Source organism: Pongo abelii, chromosome 5 (genome assembly GCF_028885655.2).
Source record: "Pongo abelii isolate AG06213 chromosome 5, NHGRI_mPonAbe1-v2.0_pri, whole genome shotgun sequence".
NCBI lineage: Eukaryota > Metazoa > Chordata > Mammalia > Primates > Hominidae > Pongo > Pongo abelii.
Window position 1 is genome coordinate 64135729 of NC_071990.2, and position 16857 is coordinate 64152585.

Sequence of the window (16857 nt, forward strand, 5' to 3'; positions counted from 1 at the left end):
TCCCAATATTTTTAAAAGTTAATTTTTTTGTTGTTGTTTTTTTCTAGTTGTTGGTCTTGACGATATTATGGATGAAGGAGTTGTTAAAGAAAGTGGCAATGATACCATTGATGAAGAAGAACTGATTTTACCTAACAGGAACTTAAGGGACAAGGTAGAAGAAAATTCAGTGAGATCTCCAAGAAAATCACCTCGTTTAATGGCACAAGGTAATCCTTTGAGAGAGGTCTAGCTAGAAAATCAGAGGTATAGGGACAGATGTGTTAGGTTATAAACCTGCTGAGCAGAAATCATATTTTCTTGATGTTTTGCTAATCCATTCATTTTGATGGCAATCAGTTTTGAGATATGTCAATTTGTTGTATAAGTTTTCAGTACCCACCACCCCACACTACCCATTTCTCCTTCCCCAGGGGAAACCACTAGTAACTCTGAGCTGGTTTAATTTTTTTTTTTTTTTTGGTATTTACCTTTATGTCTCTAGGTAACATGCATATCTTGCTGTTTTTTGATTATTCTGATTTATTATTCATCCATCTGTTGACTTCCCACTGTGGATGATTTTCTTCCTGCTACTTGTCCTCATCATGAAAAAGAACATCTTTTTCATTTTTCCAATATATAATTTTGTTAGATCAATGGTAATTATGTTAGTATGAGTAATATGCTATTAGAGATGATACGTTTAATAAACTACAGTTACTTTTCTTGTATGACTTCTTGTCTTTCTGATTTAAGTGTTTTAGTTTCTCAGTTGTTTAGTGTGTACATACCAGCAATTATACTAAAACTGCTCTCCCAGTTGTCTAAATCTACCCTAAAGATATTTGTGTATTTCAGGTATTCTGTCATATCCATTTTATTGAAAACACCTCTTGGAGCCTTCTGATTCCCTCTTATGTAGACAGACTCCTGTTAGTCCTGTGAGCCTGATGCAAAGCTGTTCAGGGATCTCCCTTTACCATTTTTCTGGAAGTCTGTGCTTTGTGCTTTTGTTGTAGTTCCTATTTCCTCTTTCTGGATTCAATTTTTTTTATTTTGGTGATGCACCTCTTCCAGCAGTTTTGTGAGAAAAAGGAGCTGTGAGATAACACTTTTAAAACCTTGTATGTTTACCTTGTATTTAGTCTGTTCTCATACTGGAATCATGGTCTGGTTGGACGTAAAATTCAAGGTTGGAAATCATTTTCCTTCAGAAATTCTGAAGGTGTTGCTCCATTTTTTTCTAACTTCAGGGTTGTTATTTTGTTTATTATAACAGAGAAGTTTATTTTGATGTGTGTGTGTGTGTGTGTGTGTGTGTGTGTATGTGTAGGAGTGTATGTTATCTGATTTCTTCTGGAAGTTTGTGGAATCTTTCTCTTCAGCTTTGGTGTTTTGATATTTCATGATGATATGTATTGGTTTTGATGTATTTTGTGTATGGAGCTCAAGACACTCAGTAGATTCTCTTAGTCTGAAAAATGTTATTGTTCAATTCCGGGAAAATTTTTTGAATTATTTCATTGTTAATTCCTCTCTTTATTTTGTTAGCTCTTGATTTCTGGAACCTTTATTATTTGTTACATAACAGGGACTGGTCCCTCTGTTTTCTTTATTTTGCCTACTTCCCACCTCTTTGTAACTTTTCTTTTAACATGCTTAAATTTTCTCATATTTATCCTCCAACTTTTCAGTCAAGTTTTCTACTTCTGATTCTTAAATGTTCTTTTTGTTGTTGTTTTGAGAATTGTCCTTTCTGTAGTGTTCTATTCATGTTTCATGGATGTAGTATCTTCTTTTGTCTTTATTAAGATACTAATGGCGTTTTAAACAGTTTTTGTCTCCTTTCATAGTTTCTTAATTCTCAATGTTGCATTATTGTAAAAAAATTTTAAAAAAGGTTTTGGCCTCCATCTTTCCTAGATGCTTTCCTGAAATGTCTGACCCTTGATTATTGCTCATGTTTAAGGGTAGGGAAATAAAATTATGAAACTTCTAAGTGTGGGGATTGGGTTTTACCAGCTGTGAGTGTCAGTGTATAGCAATCTGGCTGTACCGTTGTTTGGCAGAACCCTTCGTATCAGAATTTAGGTTATTTTCCATAACTTATTAGATTGCTAGCATATTATGGAAGCCCGTAAGGGAAACTGACTGGGGTTTCTCAGCTTTCAGTATATACAAATTCACTTAATCTTAAAAATTTCAGTGTACTTTACAGCCAGTCTCAACTGTGCCTTATGTTTTTTAGCCTAGAAACCTTGCTTTACTATCTCCAGAGAATAAGCTATGAGTTTTGGCTCAGGACCAGGGAAGGGCAGTTGCCCAACAAATGGAGTAGGGGAAAGAGGGATCTAGAAATCTAACTGCTGCTTTTAAAGAGCTTTCAACCCTTCTAAGTATTAAGCATCTGTCTTCATTCCCACTTTAGAATCATCTGGGACCATCAAGTCTTAAGACTTTTGAGGTGTTAATGGTGTTAGTTTTTGCCAACACTGCCAGCCTAGTGTTTTATTAATTACTTTTGGGTCTGTTATGTCAATTACTTGGTAATCATCTCTTGTTTGGTTTCCAAAATTTGCTGCTGGTTTTTCCTCTCTCGTTCTTCCTTGCCTTTTGGACTTTTCAAAAAATGTCCCGCTGTTATAGCTTCAGTAGGGTTTTGAGAAGTGAATAAAATTTAGATGCATGTATTTATTTCATCATCTTTTCTTTGATCTATGTTTTTAATACATTTTCAAAATCAGTTATTTGGTATATACTTGTGGCTTTCACAAATGAAAAGAATAGAATAAACATTGTAGGAAAATAAAACTTTTTTGCCTATAGAATCAGGCTTCAAACTAAGGCAGGTGATATTTAGAGGAGAAAAAGTGACTTTAGCCTTTGCTTAATAAATTGCTTCCTATTGGAAAACCATTTTTTACCTGAATGTCCTTCACAGTTGAATATACTATTCTTTTGTCATTTTTAGCAACCGCTTGGATGTTAAAAGATCTTTATTTATTAATGTGTAATAAGTGTTAAAATCCTTCATTTGTTTCATTTCAAGGATGAATAAAGTACAGCTGTAAATTACTATAATCTGTCTTTAAAACTTTAAAGATCACCTAAATATTGAAACAAAGCTTTATTAAAATTTTAGTTATTTAAAAAAATTTTATAACTGAATATGTGATAAATAGTTCATAACCCACCAAGTAATTTTTAAAAGTTATTAAGTACTTAACCTAATACTCAGGTACTTTGTTGAGTCCTATGGGAATTAGAAAGGGTCTCTAAGATAAGGATGACTATATAATTTATTGTTCAAATTGGGCATACTTTTGAGAATGAAAGTATGCTATTAATACTAGATCAGAACTACAGTCAGCACCTGGACATTTACCTTTTTAAAGATTCTCACAGTTCAGTGATAAATGACAAATTCAGTTTGTGGGTTGTTTTTGTACTTACTGAAATATTTAGCTCTCTTTCTTTTTAGCTCTTTTCATTTTGTGTTTCTCCTTTCTCCTGATACAAGGGGATGTATCAGAATAGGGAAATGAAACTCTTTTCATTTAATGGACTATTAAGAGCATTGTGTGGGAGGCTTTTAAATTATTTTCATACTTTCCTTATGATACATTTGCTTGGTTTAAGTCTTTTAAATTGTGTTTCTGTTTTGATGAGCTGTATGTGGTACTCTGTGTAGATATCATTTCTTAGGAATAGCTTTAATGCTAAAATGGTGACCTAAGGGAAGCACATTGATAAAGGAATTAGAGTCCGTTTGAGGCTGTATTTTGAAACTCACACAGATCCTGGTTTGTGACAGGAGGTTTTTAGTTCAGGTTTCATTAGCACTGGAATATATTTGGTTTTATATATTTAGAAATATTTAATGTTTAAAAATCCATGATGGTCTTGCTTTAATATGGGCATTAATGGTAAAGGAAGCTCATTTTACTTACTTCACTCCTAGGTTACTTTTTATGGAAAAGAGATTTGATGAAAACATTTCTTTTAATAAGGTATAATATTAGTCTGAATTTTTTAGAGGCTTTTCCCCCTGCTAGAATTCAGAGAACTTTGATAAATATAAAATTTGACATATGTTAAATTATATATATGTGTATATATATCATATCACCATTATGAGTACTGTTCAATACATTTTTGTTGAGAAAATTATAGCTCAGAATAAAGAAGTGATATAGTCTAAATTGTATTGAAATAAAAGCACATGACAAAATAGCTAAGTATTTTTATTTATTTTTTTCCCCTGTGATAGAACAAGTAAGAAGTTTGCGACAGAGCACTATTGCCAAGCGTTCAAATGCAGCACCATTAAGTAACACAAAAAAAGCATCTGGGAAGACTGTATCTACTGCTAAAGCAGGAGTGAAACAACCAGAGAGGAGTCAAGTTAAAGAAGAAGGATGTACGTCACTGAAACCTGAGTACCATAAGGAGAATAGAAGGTGCAGCCGAAATAGCGGACAAATTGAAGTGGTACCTGAAGTATCAGTGTCTTCAAGTCATTCTTCAGTGTCATCTTGTCTTGAAATGAAGGATGAAGATGGATTAGATTCTAAGCATAAGTGTAATAATCCGGGAGAAATAGATGTGCCATCTCATGAATTAAATTGTTCACTTCTTTCAGAGACTTGTGTTACTATTGGAGAAAAGAAAAATGAAGCTCTGATGGAATGTAAAGCCAAGCCTGTTGGTAGTCCATTGTTTAAGTTTTCAGATAAAGAAGAACATGAACAGAATGATTCCATTTCAGGTAAAACGGGTGAGACTGTTGTTGAAGAAATGATAGCAACAAGAAGAGTTGAACAAGAATCAAAGGAGACAGTAAAATTATCCCATGAAGATGACCATATTCTTGAGAACCCTGGATCTTCTGATATTTCTGGTGATGCTGCTTGTACAAATCCAAATAAGACAGAAAACAGCCTTGTAGGTTTGCCTAGTTGTGTAGATGAAGTGACTGAATGTAATTTGGAATTGAAGGATACCATGGATATTGCTGATAAAACTCTGAACACCCTTGAAAGAAATAAAATTGAACCATTGGGTTATTGTGAAGATGCGGAGTCTTATAGGCAGTTGGAGAACACTGAGTTTAATAAATCAAACTTAAAGGTGGTTGATACTAGTACTTTTGAACCAGAAAGTAATATTTTGGAAAATGCTATTTGTGATGTGCCTGACCAAAATTCAAAACAGTTGAATGCTATAGAAAGTACTAAAATAGAGTCCCATGAAACAGCAAACCTTCAGGATGACAGAAACAGCCAGTCAAGTAGCGTTTCTTACTTAGAGTCAAAAAGTGTAAAATCCAAACATACAAAACCTGTAATTCATTCTAAGCAAAATATGACCACAGATACTCCGAAGAAAATTGTTGCAGCAAAGTATGAAGTAATACATAGCAAAACTAAAGTTAATGTCAAAAGTGTGAAACGAAATACTGATGAACCAGAATCTCAGCAAAATTTTCATAGGCCAGTCAAAGTCAGAAAAAAACAAATTGATAAGGAGCCAAAGATTCAGAGTTGCAATTCTGGGGTTAAATCTGTGAAAAACCAAGCTCATTCTGTATTGAAAAAAACATTACAAGATCAAACTTTAGTACAAATTTTCAAGCCCTTAACTCATTCTTTGAGTGATAAGTCACACGCTCATCCTGGTTGCTTGAAAGAACCTCATCATCCTGCACAAACTGGACATGTATCACATTCCAGCCAGAAACAGTGTCATAAGCCTCAGCAACAGGCCCCAGCAATGAAAACCAATAGTCACGTGAAGGAAGAGCTTGAACACCCAGGTGTTGAGCATTTTAAGGAAGAGGATAAACTGAAACTGAAAAAACCTGAGAAGAACCTACAACCCCGCCAAAGAAGAAGCAGCAGAAGTTTTTCTTTAGATGAGCCACCATTGTTCATTCCGGATAACATAGCTACCATAAAAAGAGAAGGCTCTGATCATAGCTCCTCATTTGAAAGCAAATATATGTGGACTCCCAGCAAGCAGTGTGGGTTTTGCAAAAAACCACATGGCAACAGGTGTGTGTGTATGTGTGTATGAGTGATGTGTACATTGAAGATAAATTGCAATTTTTGGGGGTGAGATTAATGTGAGAATTGTTTTAAAGACATTATTTGATACACAGAGACCTGTGCAAAAACAAAAAGCTTCATCAGTCTTGGATAAATGATAGAAAGATGGATCTACTGAATTTACAAATATATCATCCTAGAACATTTAAAAAAGCATAGTCTGGCCAACAGCTGACATACATGGGAATATTTTGTCATTGTCACAGGTTAGTGTAATTTAGCCACTGCATCTGCAAAAAAGCCAAACACTTCCTGGTAATTGGAAAATTGTTACACTGCTTTGGGTCTGTAAGTTATATATTAATTCATTTGGTGTGAGAAGAACTAGTAATAAAGTATGAAGGTCATAATGGAAATTCTATTTTTCTTTTGAATTTTTTTTTTTTTAAATGAAACACATTAAGGAACACCATTTCATAACTATCAAACTTTATCTTGCAGTGAAATTTGATAGCTAAACAATTGTTGGATTACCCAGGTCAACATGGAGTAGAGTGAAAACATGTATTTCTTTTTTTGAATGTTTTAGATAATTTTTTGTGAATTCTAGTCTTTTAAAATTTTAGAGATGATTTTAGCACTGATTTTCATCATTCTTTCTAGTATTCAGTGATTTGTAGTTTTATGACACTGCACCCCTCAATCCCCAATGTGTTTTTTGTTAGCTTTTTAAGAAAAGGAAAGCAAGAGATGAAGTGGAGTTTGCAGCTACCAGATTATTCTGTTCAAGTGTTCATATTGCTGTTGGAACTTCTTTCAATGCTGATATGATAAAAGAACATTATAATTTGTATATTATATTCTTCTTATCCTTATTCATGAAAAGTGTGCTAGAGTGATTTTTCCCAGCACTGTCTTAGTACATAAAAATGAAACTCTTTAGGGAGGGACAATTTAGTAAAGTGTGTTGTAACATATTATTTTGGTGGTGTTAGGGTGATTGGGGAGTTTGGAAAGGAGATGTTGGGGCTATTGTGTAAAATAAGTTTTATGTCAAAGTATTTCTTCATTTGTGATCCAGCCCATGGCCTATTTTTAGCGTCAAGGGTTAGTTTATAACAATATATTCCAGTTTTTAAAAGTTGTCTCTTGTTTGAATACAGTGCTACATTCACTGTCACTTACATGCTCTTAATTATATGGTTTTTTATTTAAAACACCTTACTCGGCCGGGCGCAGTCGCATGCCTGTAATCCCAGCACTTTGGGAGGCTGAGGTGGGCGGTAGGCAGATCACTTGAGGTCAGGGGTTCGAGACCAGCCTGGCCAACATGGTGAAACCCCGTCTCTACTAAAAATACAAAAGTTAGCTGGGTGTGCTGGTGCATGCATGTAATCCCAGCTGTGTGGGAGACTGAGGCATGAGAATCACTTGAACCTGAGAAATGGAGGTTGCAGTGAGCCGACATCGAGCCACTGCATTCTAGCTGGTGACAAAATGAGACTCTGTCTCTATAAATAAATGAACACATTACTCAAATGTTCTGAAGTGGGCCTGCTGTTTTCAGGCAAGAGAATTAAGAGTTAGGTGGTGCTTTTAAGTGCTCCTTTAAACCATCCTTTTTCTCTCTGCCAGAATCTTTAAAAAATTATCATGTAGACAGATGGAATAGGTACCTTAAGTAAATGAATTTCTAACATGAAACTTTGGCATAGAGTTGGAAGCCATGTTAGTAACTTATAATGTAACTTACTAACCTTGTAGATAAACTTCCAGTCCAGTCTTCAGGAGTTTGCCCAGGCTTTTTAATGATGACTCATGCTTCACCAACATTTAATAATATTCCTAAATTAAGAGTAGGCGCTAGTCTCTTTGTTGTTGTTTACTTGCTGCCACCTTTTGGATCTACTGTGTAGAATCTAGAGTGTTTTTGCTCAAGTCTGTAGAATGACTTAGAATGTTAGGTGCATAGAGATTTTGAGTTTACACTCTGTAATTGATGTGAATAATATATATTAACATTGGAAACAATTATGGAAGCAGCATTTTCGATTACTTCAATTTTGTGAATAAAAAAAGCCTTCCTGGCTAACATGGTGAAACCCCGTCTCTACTAAAAATACAAAAAATTAGCTGGGTGTGCTGGCGGGCGCCTGTAGTCCCAGCTACTTGGGAGGCTGAGGCAGGCGAATGGCGTGAACCCGGGAGGTGGAGCTTGCAGTGAGCCGAGATCATGCCACTGCACTTCAGCCTGGGTGACAGAGCAAGACTCCATCTCAAAAAAAAAAAGCCTATGTAATTGTTTTTGTCCTCTCTTCTCCTCTCCTCTCCTCTCCCTTCCCCTCCCCTCCCTTCCCCTCTCCTCTCCTCTCCTCCTCTCTTCTCTCCCCTCCCCTCCCCTCCCCTTCCCTCCTCTTCTCTTGTTTTCGAGATGAAGTCTCATTGTTGCCCAGGGTGGAGTGCAGTGGCGCAATCTTGGCTGACTGCAACCTCCACCTCCTGAGTTCAAGTGATTCTCCTGCCTCAGCCTCCCAAGTAGCTGGGATTATGGGCAAGCGCCACCATGCCTGGCTTATTTTGTATTTTTTGTAGAGATGGGGTTTCACCGTGTTGGCCAGGCTGGTCTTGAACTCCTGACCTCAGGTGATCCGCCCACCTCAGCCTCCCAAAGTGCTGGGATTACAGGCACAAGCCATGACGCCCAGCTGATTGTTGTTTTTACATATTAACTAGGCTTCACTACTACTGTGATTCTACTACTTTGATACATTGTGCTTGTATGCATTTCCTTTACTTAGAAAATGCACCTGTCATGCAGGTTGCAGTTTTCCTATTTTAATCCTTGTGTAAGAATGTAAATTTATTAGAAAGGGCATGTTTGGAAATAATTTTGATCCTCTCTTTGATTTCATGCACTAGATACATTGAAAGCTGTTTGTTAATATGACACATTTTCTAGCATTTGCAACAGCTTTGCCTCTATAAAGACTATATAAACGCTTTATCATTTTACATATTGCAGTTGAAGTTAGCTTCCTTGTGTGTGCTCCCAGTTGGAAATTATATTTTGTAATATAGCTATGTCATGGCTAGATGTGATATTAATCATAAGCAACTTCTATGCATATCCTAAAGACAGTAGACCCTTAAAGAAGCAACATATCATGCTAGATTTTTATTGCTTCCATTTATTTTCCTGATTCAAACTTACACCAAAGGTGTATGATTTTAAAGACCAGATTATTTAATCCTCTGATTTTTTAAATTAATGCAACTTTTGAACTTCTTTTAAACGTAAATCAGTTGGCATTTTGTAAGGGGGAAGTCTTAGTTTTTTCATATTATTTACCTTGTGGTTTCTATTTTTCTACTTCTCCAGAAGATGCTTGAGTTTTTAGTTTGCATTACACTTTCTTGGCCCCAATTGTAGAAGACTAGTATATCAGATAATATTTAAAAAACAGACTTAGAAAATGGATTTATAGCTTTCAAACAAGAAAACTTATGAGAATAAATTTTCTTCTAGAACAAATGATTCTATTTTTCTCTGCAGATTGTTAGTAACAAAAATGATTTAATGTTTATGTGAAGTAGAATTCTCTGATCTTAGAAGAGTGAGTGTTTTCTGTCTCTCAAAACCTCTTAAAACTGCATTTTTTAACCTAAAATATAAACTATTAAGATACATCTGTAGATGGCACTAGAGTTTTGCTTTTTATAGCCTCTCAAGTTTGAATGAGACATTTCCAACTTGAAATGAGGCTTATTGAAATAGTTGCTTGATAAATTTCACGATCATCAAACCACTCTTCCCTGGTTGTCAAATAAAAATGTGAAAATTCCTTAATATGTGCTTTATATTTTGACCTTTAGGTTTGGATTTGGAACAATAGCATGATCTGTACTGTAGGTTTTTAAGTCATGTCTCACTGAAACTTTCCCAGACTTGCTTTGAAGAAATCTTAATATACCTTTGATTGTGGAAGTAAAGGGAAATCATTAGCTTTCCTTCAGCATTTCAGAAACATTCATGTTAGACAGTTGCTTTCAAGAAATAGCAGTTAGCCCATTGTTAGGAAAGCTACAATGCTCATTACAAATAATCATCTTTAATATTTTAGCTTTGCAACCCCAAGTGGGAGAACTTTTAAACACCTGCATTTCAAACTTTATTCCCCTTTTGCTAGAATATCTGTATCGTTATGGGCCCATCAAAAATCTCAAACCTGTAGGAATTATTTCTGTCTTCCAAACGTGTGTTCCATTGTTCGAAAGTTTTCTTGCTTGTCAACCCCAAATATTCTATATTATTTTTTTCAAACCAAATTAATTCCTAGGGAAATGAGGACTTAACCTGCTAAAGCTAGCACAGGCATTACTAGCAAGGATAAAGATTGATAAGTTATAGATGTCATGAAGTCAAGTCTCAAGGCATAGTAGTGGTTTTATACACAATAGGCACATGAGGAAGAAGAAAAGGAAGTGCTGTTATTGAGGAATGAGGTATTTGGCAAGACTTTAAAAACACTAAGGATTGGAACTCACTCTTGTAGTTTTTACAGTTTTAACATTAAAACAGTACCTCTGGTATATTTTGAATTGGCCATATCACCCAGTGTGTTACCTTCAATATCCTCTCTCTTGGATTACAGCTTTTTGAAAGGAGTTTGGCACTATTGGTGGTGCCACTATTATCAAAATCAGGAGCACAGTCCTTAGATCGTTAAAGTACATACCTAAATCCTTCTTAGTCTTTCAGCTGTATCATAAATTGCTAGCCTGAAGACAAAAAAAGGACAAAGTTAAGGATGGATGTCTGAAAGCATTGCAGCTTTCCTAACAGTGGGTTAAAAAGCATGTAAATTAAATTGCTGTGTATATATCTCATTTGCTATTATTTTCAAAAGTAGTTTTAGATGCTCCTTTTAAACTGGGAAGATAGAAGCTTTTTTAGAGTCATACATTTCACATCCCTGGACTTTTCCTATTGGTTAGTGAAGTTATTACTTAGCTAAAAGACAATGATGGGAAAACTTTTATGAGGAGATTGGGAATTAAATCCCACCCAAGTACTAATATTTTTATGTTAAAATAGAATAGTGATCTTTATTTGGAAAAGCAAATTTATCTAAAACACATGATCATTAGGAAGTCCTTTGAACTTAAAAGTACAGAAAAAGATTCTTTAGCTGAATCAGTGTGACACCATGAACCAGAATATTTTGAGGTTATCTAGGTAAGGTGGCTAATAAACAGTTTGAGAGGCTCCATCATGCTAGTTTTTGAGTTCCATTTTTGTTACTATTGTTAGTTTTTTCTTTTATTTAAAACGATTTGTTGGATAAACAATTCTTCCCAATTTTATGTGTGATTTCACGTCTGTGGTGAGGTAGGTAGCTGTAACTTTGATGGATTGTCTGTGATGAAATTATTACCAAGATCTTACCACCCTTCTCAGTGGAGAAATTTATTGTTAGTCTATACTTTGTTATTGTTTATAGTATTCAAGACTGACAAAGGCCAGTTGTCTTCCTGATGGTTTATTGTCCCCTCCCTCCCCCAGCATTTTCTCATTCATACCAGAGGAAAAATATTTGAGGTCTTAAAGGTATCATTTTAATAGAATATTATTTTCTTTGAAAACTTGCTGTATGTTGAACTTATGGAATGGATAGAGATGGAAAACATGCAAAGTTTCAGAAAATCAAATATTGAAAATTTAGCCTCATTTTTGACATAGATTTTCTTGTTAAAAAAAGGGATAAAAGTTTTTTGGTGTTCTGTTTTCCAGGTTTATGGTTGGCTGTGGGAGATGTGATGACTGGTTTCATGGTGATTGTGTTGGGTTAAGTCTTTCTCAAGCACAACAGATGGGCGAGGAAGACAAAGAATATGTCTGTGTAAAATGTTGTGCTGAAGAAGACAAAAAGACTGAAATACTAGATCCAGATACTTTGGAAAACCAAGCTACAGTTGAATTCCATAGTGGAGATAAAACAATGGAGTGTGAAAAGCTTGGATTATCAAAACACACAACAAATGATAGAACCAAATATATAGATGATACAGTGAAGCACAAGGTCAAAATTTTAAAACGGGTGAGCTCTTCATTAATGCATTATTTTGTTTATTTAAGAGCTTTTTGTATGGACTGACTGCAATAATTTTGAAATTTCTCTTTAGAAGTTTTAATGTTCTTTTACATTTTCAAATTTAGTTTTCCATGAAAGTGAATAGGTTTTTATTTAAAATTTTTTGTCAGTCTTGGTGAAACCAGATAGTGACTTTTAGAATATGCAGGCCTTATCTCTTACAGTCTTTTTTGCCATTTCTAGCCCCTAGTTTGGTAGTTCAATTTTCTGTTGTAGGATGTGTGTGGATCTTGTGGCCATTAAGTGTAAATTGTGCTTGCTAAGTTTTTTTAAAAAAGCTTTTCAGTCCATAAATATCTACCAGCCCTTTGACCATTTGGCATTATTTTTTTGACTACCTTCTGAAAGTATTTTCTAAATAGAAATTTCAAGATGTTTAGGCTTTAATAGGAGAAATGTATAAAGGACAGAGCATTTTATCTGATTAAATTTTCTTTCCTCATTGTCTATCTTTTTATTACCTATCACTTTTTTAGTCGTTAATTTGTTATTCTTACAGAATACTGATAGAGAGGAAACACAGTGGCAACACATGTATGTGGTTAGGCAAGTATAATCCAAAACTCAACATGAATTTTAGAGTTGGAGCTTTAGAAATCTTTTAGTCCAACCATTTTGATTTATTAATATGCCTTACAACATTTCTAGGAAGTGATGATCTAGTTTCTGTTTGAAATCCATTGCAAGGGGATACATCTTCATTTTTAAGCATCTAATTGTTAGAAAGTTCATCAGTTTGAGCTGAAATTTGCATCCCTGAATTGAAGCCTCCTTATTAAAACTAATTTCTCTACAACATGATATGGAAGTTAATTTAGGTTGAAGAGCATGAGAATATGTTCTCCAGAATCTTACGTATTATTTATAAATCCGTTTCTTTCAGGCATTCCTTGTATGACAAATCTGGATTAAGTTCCAGTTTGTCATATCCTTGTGGCATCTAATATTTTTTGTCTGTCAAGACTTTTTGAAAATCAGATTCTGTCCTTCTGATACGTGTTATTACTTTGTTGATTTGATCATCAAAGTAATTGATAATATGGATCTGAGAGCCACAATGAGAACAGTTTATAGCATGTCTTTGGAAAACTTCTATTTATTATTAACTAGTATTAATAATCACCTCTTAATGTACAACTTCTTGGCCATATACATATGCAGTACAATGAGAAATATAGCTCATCGTATTGACCATAGCTGAGTTGTCTCTGTCTTGCTTAAAAAGACATCATAAAGGCTGAGTGCAGTGGCTCACACCTGTAATCCTAGCACTTTGGGAGGCTGAGGTGGGCGGATCGCCTGAGGCCAGGAGTTTGAGACCAGCCTGGGCAACATGGTGAAACCCCGTCTCTACTAAAATACAAAAGTTAGCCGAGCATGGTGGTGCATGCCTGTAATCCCAGCTGCTTGGGAGGCTGAGGCAGGAGAATCGCTTGAACCTGGGGGGCGGAGGTTGTAGTGAGCCGGGATTGTGCCACTTTATTCCAGCCTGGGCAAAAGAGTGAAACTCCGTCTCATAAATAAATAAAAAGACATCATAAAACATTAACAATTTTAACATTTTGAGAACCTCTTTATCCAGTCTGTATCAGAAAAGGATCTGAGGTGAGTCTGATTTTGTAAATGTGTGCACCATACAAGTGATCACTGCTTCCTTTTCTTTTTGATGTGAACTGTTGACTTTTATTTGGACTTGTCTGATGTTAGTTTATGGAATCTGCTTTTCTTATCCCTAGATTTTTATGTTGAACTATTTATTGAGTTTCTGTTGTGTGGCATAGAACTACGTGCCTTGGGTGTATAATATTGAAGTATATTCCTGCTCTCAAGAATGTCTAGTTGCAGACAAAAACCAGACAAATAAAAAATTAAAGGATTCTTAGTCTAGAGGAAAGCACTGTTTTGATTGTACCCTATTTTAAAACCTGAGTATATGTCTGACTATATAGTGTTCCTCTCCCTGTCTTTCAGGAACATTAGTAGGATGTGATTAATTTCTCCCAAGGATCTCAGAATTCCAGTTTTACTGGTAATTCTTTGTGGATTATAATTAGAACCAGAGTAGCAGGTACTCTGATGGTTTATTCTACCTCATGGGAATTAAAATTGCCAATAGGCATACTGAGAACTTAATTGATACACTTGCTAGTATATAAGTGAACGTAATTTCATTTGTTTTAGAATATAGATACTTGTTTCTTCACCATTTTCCTCCTTTTTCCATATCCAGAGCCAAATAAGAGAATTCTTACTACCTTATTTTTAATTTTCTTTCTACTAATGGTATTGGGAACATGATCTCTATGTCCTTTGTTTCTCCTTTATAAGCTATTATGTGTTCTACACAAAATAGGTGCAGAATAGATTTCGAATGAAAGAGCGAATCTCATTTTACTAATAAGAGTTAATTTTGTACGTCTTAAAAAACAAAGATTGTTTAGTTATTTTCATTCTAATGAATTAAGTACTGATTTTCCAGGAGTCTGGTGAAGGCAGAAATTCATCAGACTGTAGAGATAATGAAATTAAAAAATGGCAGCTAGCTCCTCTTCGTAAGATGGGACAACCAGTTTTACCTCGGAGATCCTCAGAAGAAAAAAGTGAAAAAATACCGAAAGAGTCTACAACTGTTACTTGCACAGGAGAAAAAGCTTCAAAACCAGGTAGTGAGATGAACAGAAAAAATTATATGCTAATATATTTATATCTTATTTAATATACAATTAATTAGTATACTTAGGGAATTTTTACAAATTTAACATTTTAATGGCAGTACAAATGGGTTAGGTGATTGGCCTTACTTGTAATTAAAAACTTGCTCTAAATTCTGGGGAAGCGCTAGTGAAATTAAGATAAGACCCCTTTTCTCATGGCACTTAAATACTAATGGAAGAAGGCAGTAAGTTTGCAAGTAAGAAAATTGCATGTTATTTTATAGCTTGAGAAGAAAAAGTGGAGTAATGGGATAGATAGTCACAGGTGGGAAGAGTAATGGGACTTCTGTTTTACATGGAATGGAGGAAGTAACTTGTGAGGTGGGATTTGAAGGGGTGCAAAGATTTTTGGAGGAGGTACTAGGTAAGGGACACATCAAATCTTAAGGCTTTGTGGTAGAAAGAAGCGTGGCATTTGAGGAGCAAGAAAGCCACTGTAGAGTGATTAGAAGGTAATACATAAGGGATAGAACAGTGTTAGAAGATGAGTTCAGAGAAAATTATTGCTCGTACCCTATTTTAAAACCTGAGTGTATGTGTGTCTGTATAGTGTTCCTCTCCCTGTCTTTCAGGAACATTAGTAGGATGTGATTAATTTCTCCCAAGGATCTCAGAATTCCAGTTTTACTAGTAATTCTTTGTGGATTGTAATTAGAACAAGAGTAGCAGGTACTCTGATGGTTTATTCTACCTCATGGGACCTTTGGGTCTATGGCAGAGTTTATATTTTGTTCTGAATGTTGTGGGGAACCTTTAGAGGGTTTTGTACAAGGGAAAACTCTGGTTGCCCTGTACAGTTTGGATTGTAGGAAGGCAGGAGAGAAAGAGAGTAGCCTAATTAGTCCGTAGCAATATCCTAGGAAAGAAATGATGGTAGCTTGGAACAGAAATACAATGAAGGTAGTGAGTAGTGGTCAGATTCACATATGTTTTATAATAGAGTTGACAGAACTTGCTGATGGGTTAGATATAGGTTGGTAAAGGAAATAGAGTCTGAGAAAAGAAAACGGTTTGGGGAAGAAAATTGAAAAATTATGTTTTGGCCATTATGAGATTCCTATTAGACATTGAGGTGGAAATGTTTTGAGTAAATCTTTGGCTGATGAGTCTGGAGCCTATTAGAAGACTTTGGAGGTTGGTATATAAATTTGGGATTTACTAGTACATAGCAGTTAGTACAGGTTAAACATCCCAAATCTAAAATCTGGAACTTGAATGCTGGTATGATGCCCAAAGGCAATGCTTGTTGGAGCATTGTGGATTTCAGATTTTCTGATTTGGGATGCTCCGCTGGTAAGTACAATGTAAATATTCCAAGATTTGAAAAAATCCAAAATTGAAAATACTCTGGTCCCAAGCATTTCATATACTCAACCTGTATTTAAAATCATGAGCTTAGATGTAAATAGCTACAGGAGAGTTTGATAATGAAGGGACAGAAGCAGAGCCCTTGGGCAGCACCAGCATTTATTTTTACTTTATTTTTGTGACAGGGTCTCACTCTATCACCCAGGCTTGAGTGCAGTAGTGCAATAGCAGCTCACTACAGCCTTGAACTCCTGGGCTCAAGCTATCCTCTCGCCTCAACCTCCTGAATGGCCAGGACTACAGGTGTGCACCACCACACACAGTTAATTTTTTGATTTTTTGTAGAGATGGTGTTTCGTTATGTTGGCCAGGCTGGTCTCAAACTCCTGGCCTTCAAGTGATCTTCCTGCTTTGGCCTCTCAAGGTGCTGGGATTACAGGCATGAGCCATTGAACCTGGCCATCAGCATTTAAGAGTTGGGGAGAGAAGAGGTTATACAGCAAAGGAAACTAATGGGTGACCTGTGAGGAAAGAGAACTAAGACTGGTGGCCTGGAAGCCAGGTGAAGTTTCAAGAAGGAAGGAATGACCAAATGCTGTCTGACATTTAGTAAGATAAACACAAGATTGTTAAGTCTATGACTTAGCAAAATGG

At 35.4% G+C, this 16857-nt stretch overlaps 1 protein-coding gene across 6 annotated transcripts in view; it reads left to right on the forward strand.

Moving 5' to 3' along the window:
• Positions 1-16857, forward strand: part of PHF3 (PHD finger protein 3) — a 78771-nt gene that overhangs the window by 43870 nt on the left and 18044 nt on the right. For all 6 annotated transcript variants that reach the window (XM_024248169.3, XM_054557667.2, XM_063724843.1 and 3 more), the window contains 4 exons: positions 48-209; positions 4253-6035; positions 11821-12127; positions 14661-14844. In XM_024248169.3, coding sequence (XP_024103937.1) covers positions 68-209; positions 4253-6035; positions 11821-12127; positions 14661-14844 — 2416 coding nt within the window. In that variant the 5' untranslated portion in view covers positions 48-67. The remainder of the gene's footprint in view (positions 1-47; positions 210-4252; positions 6036-11820; positions 12128-14660; positions 14845-16857) is intronic.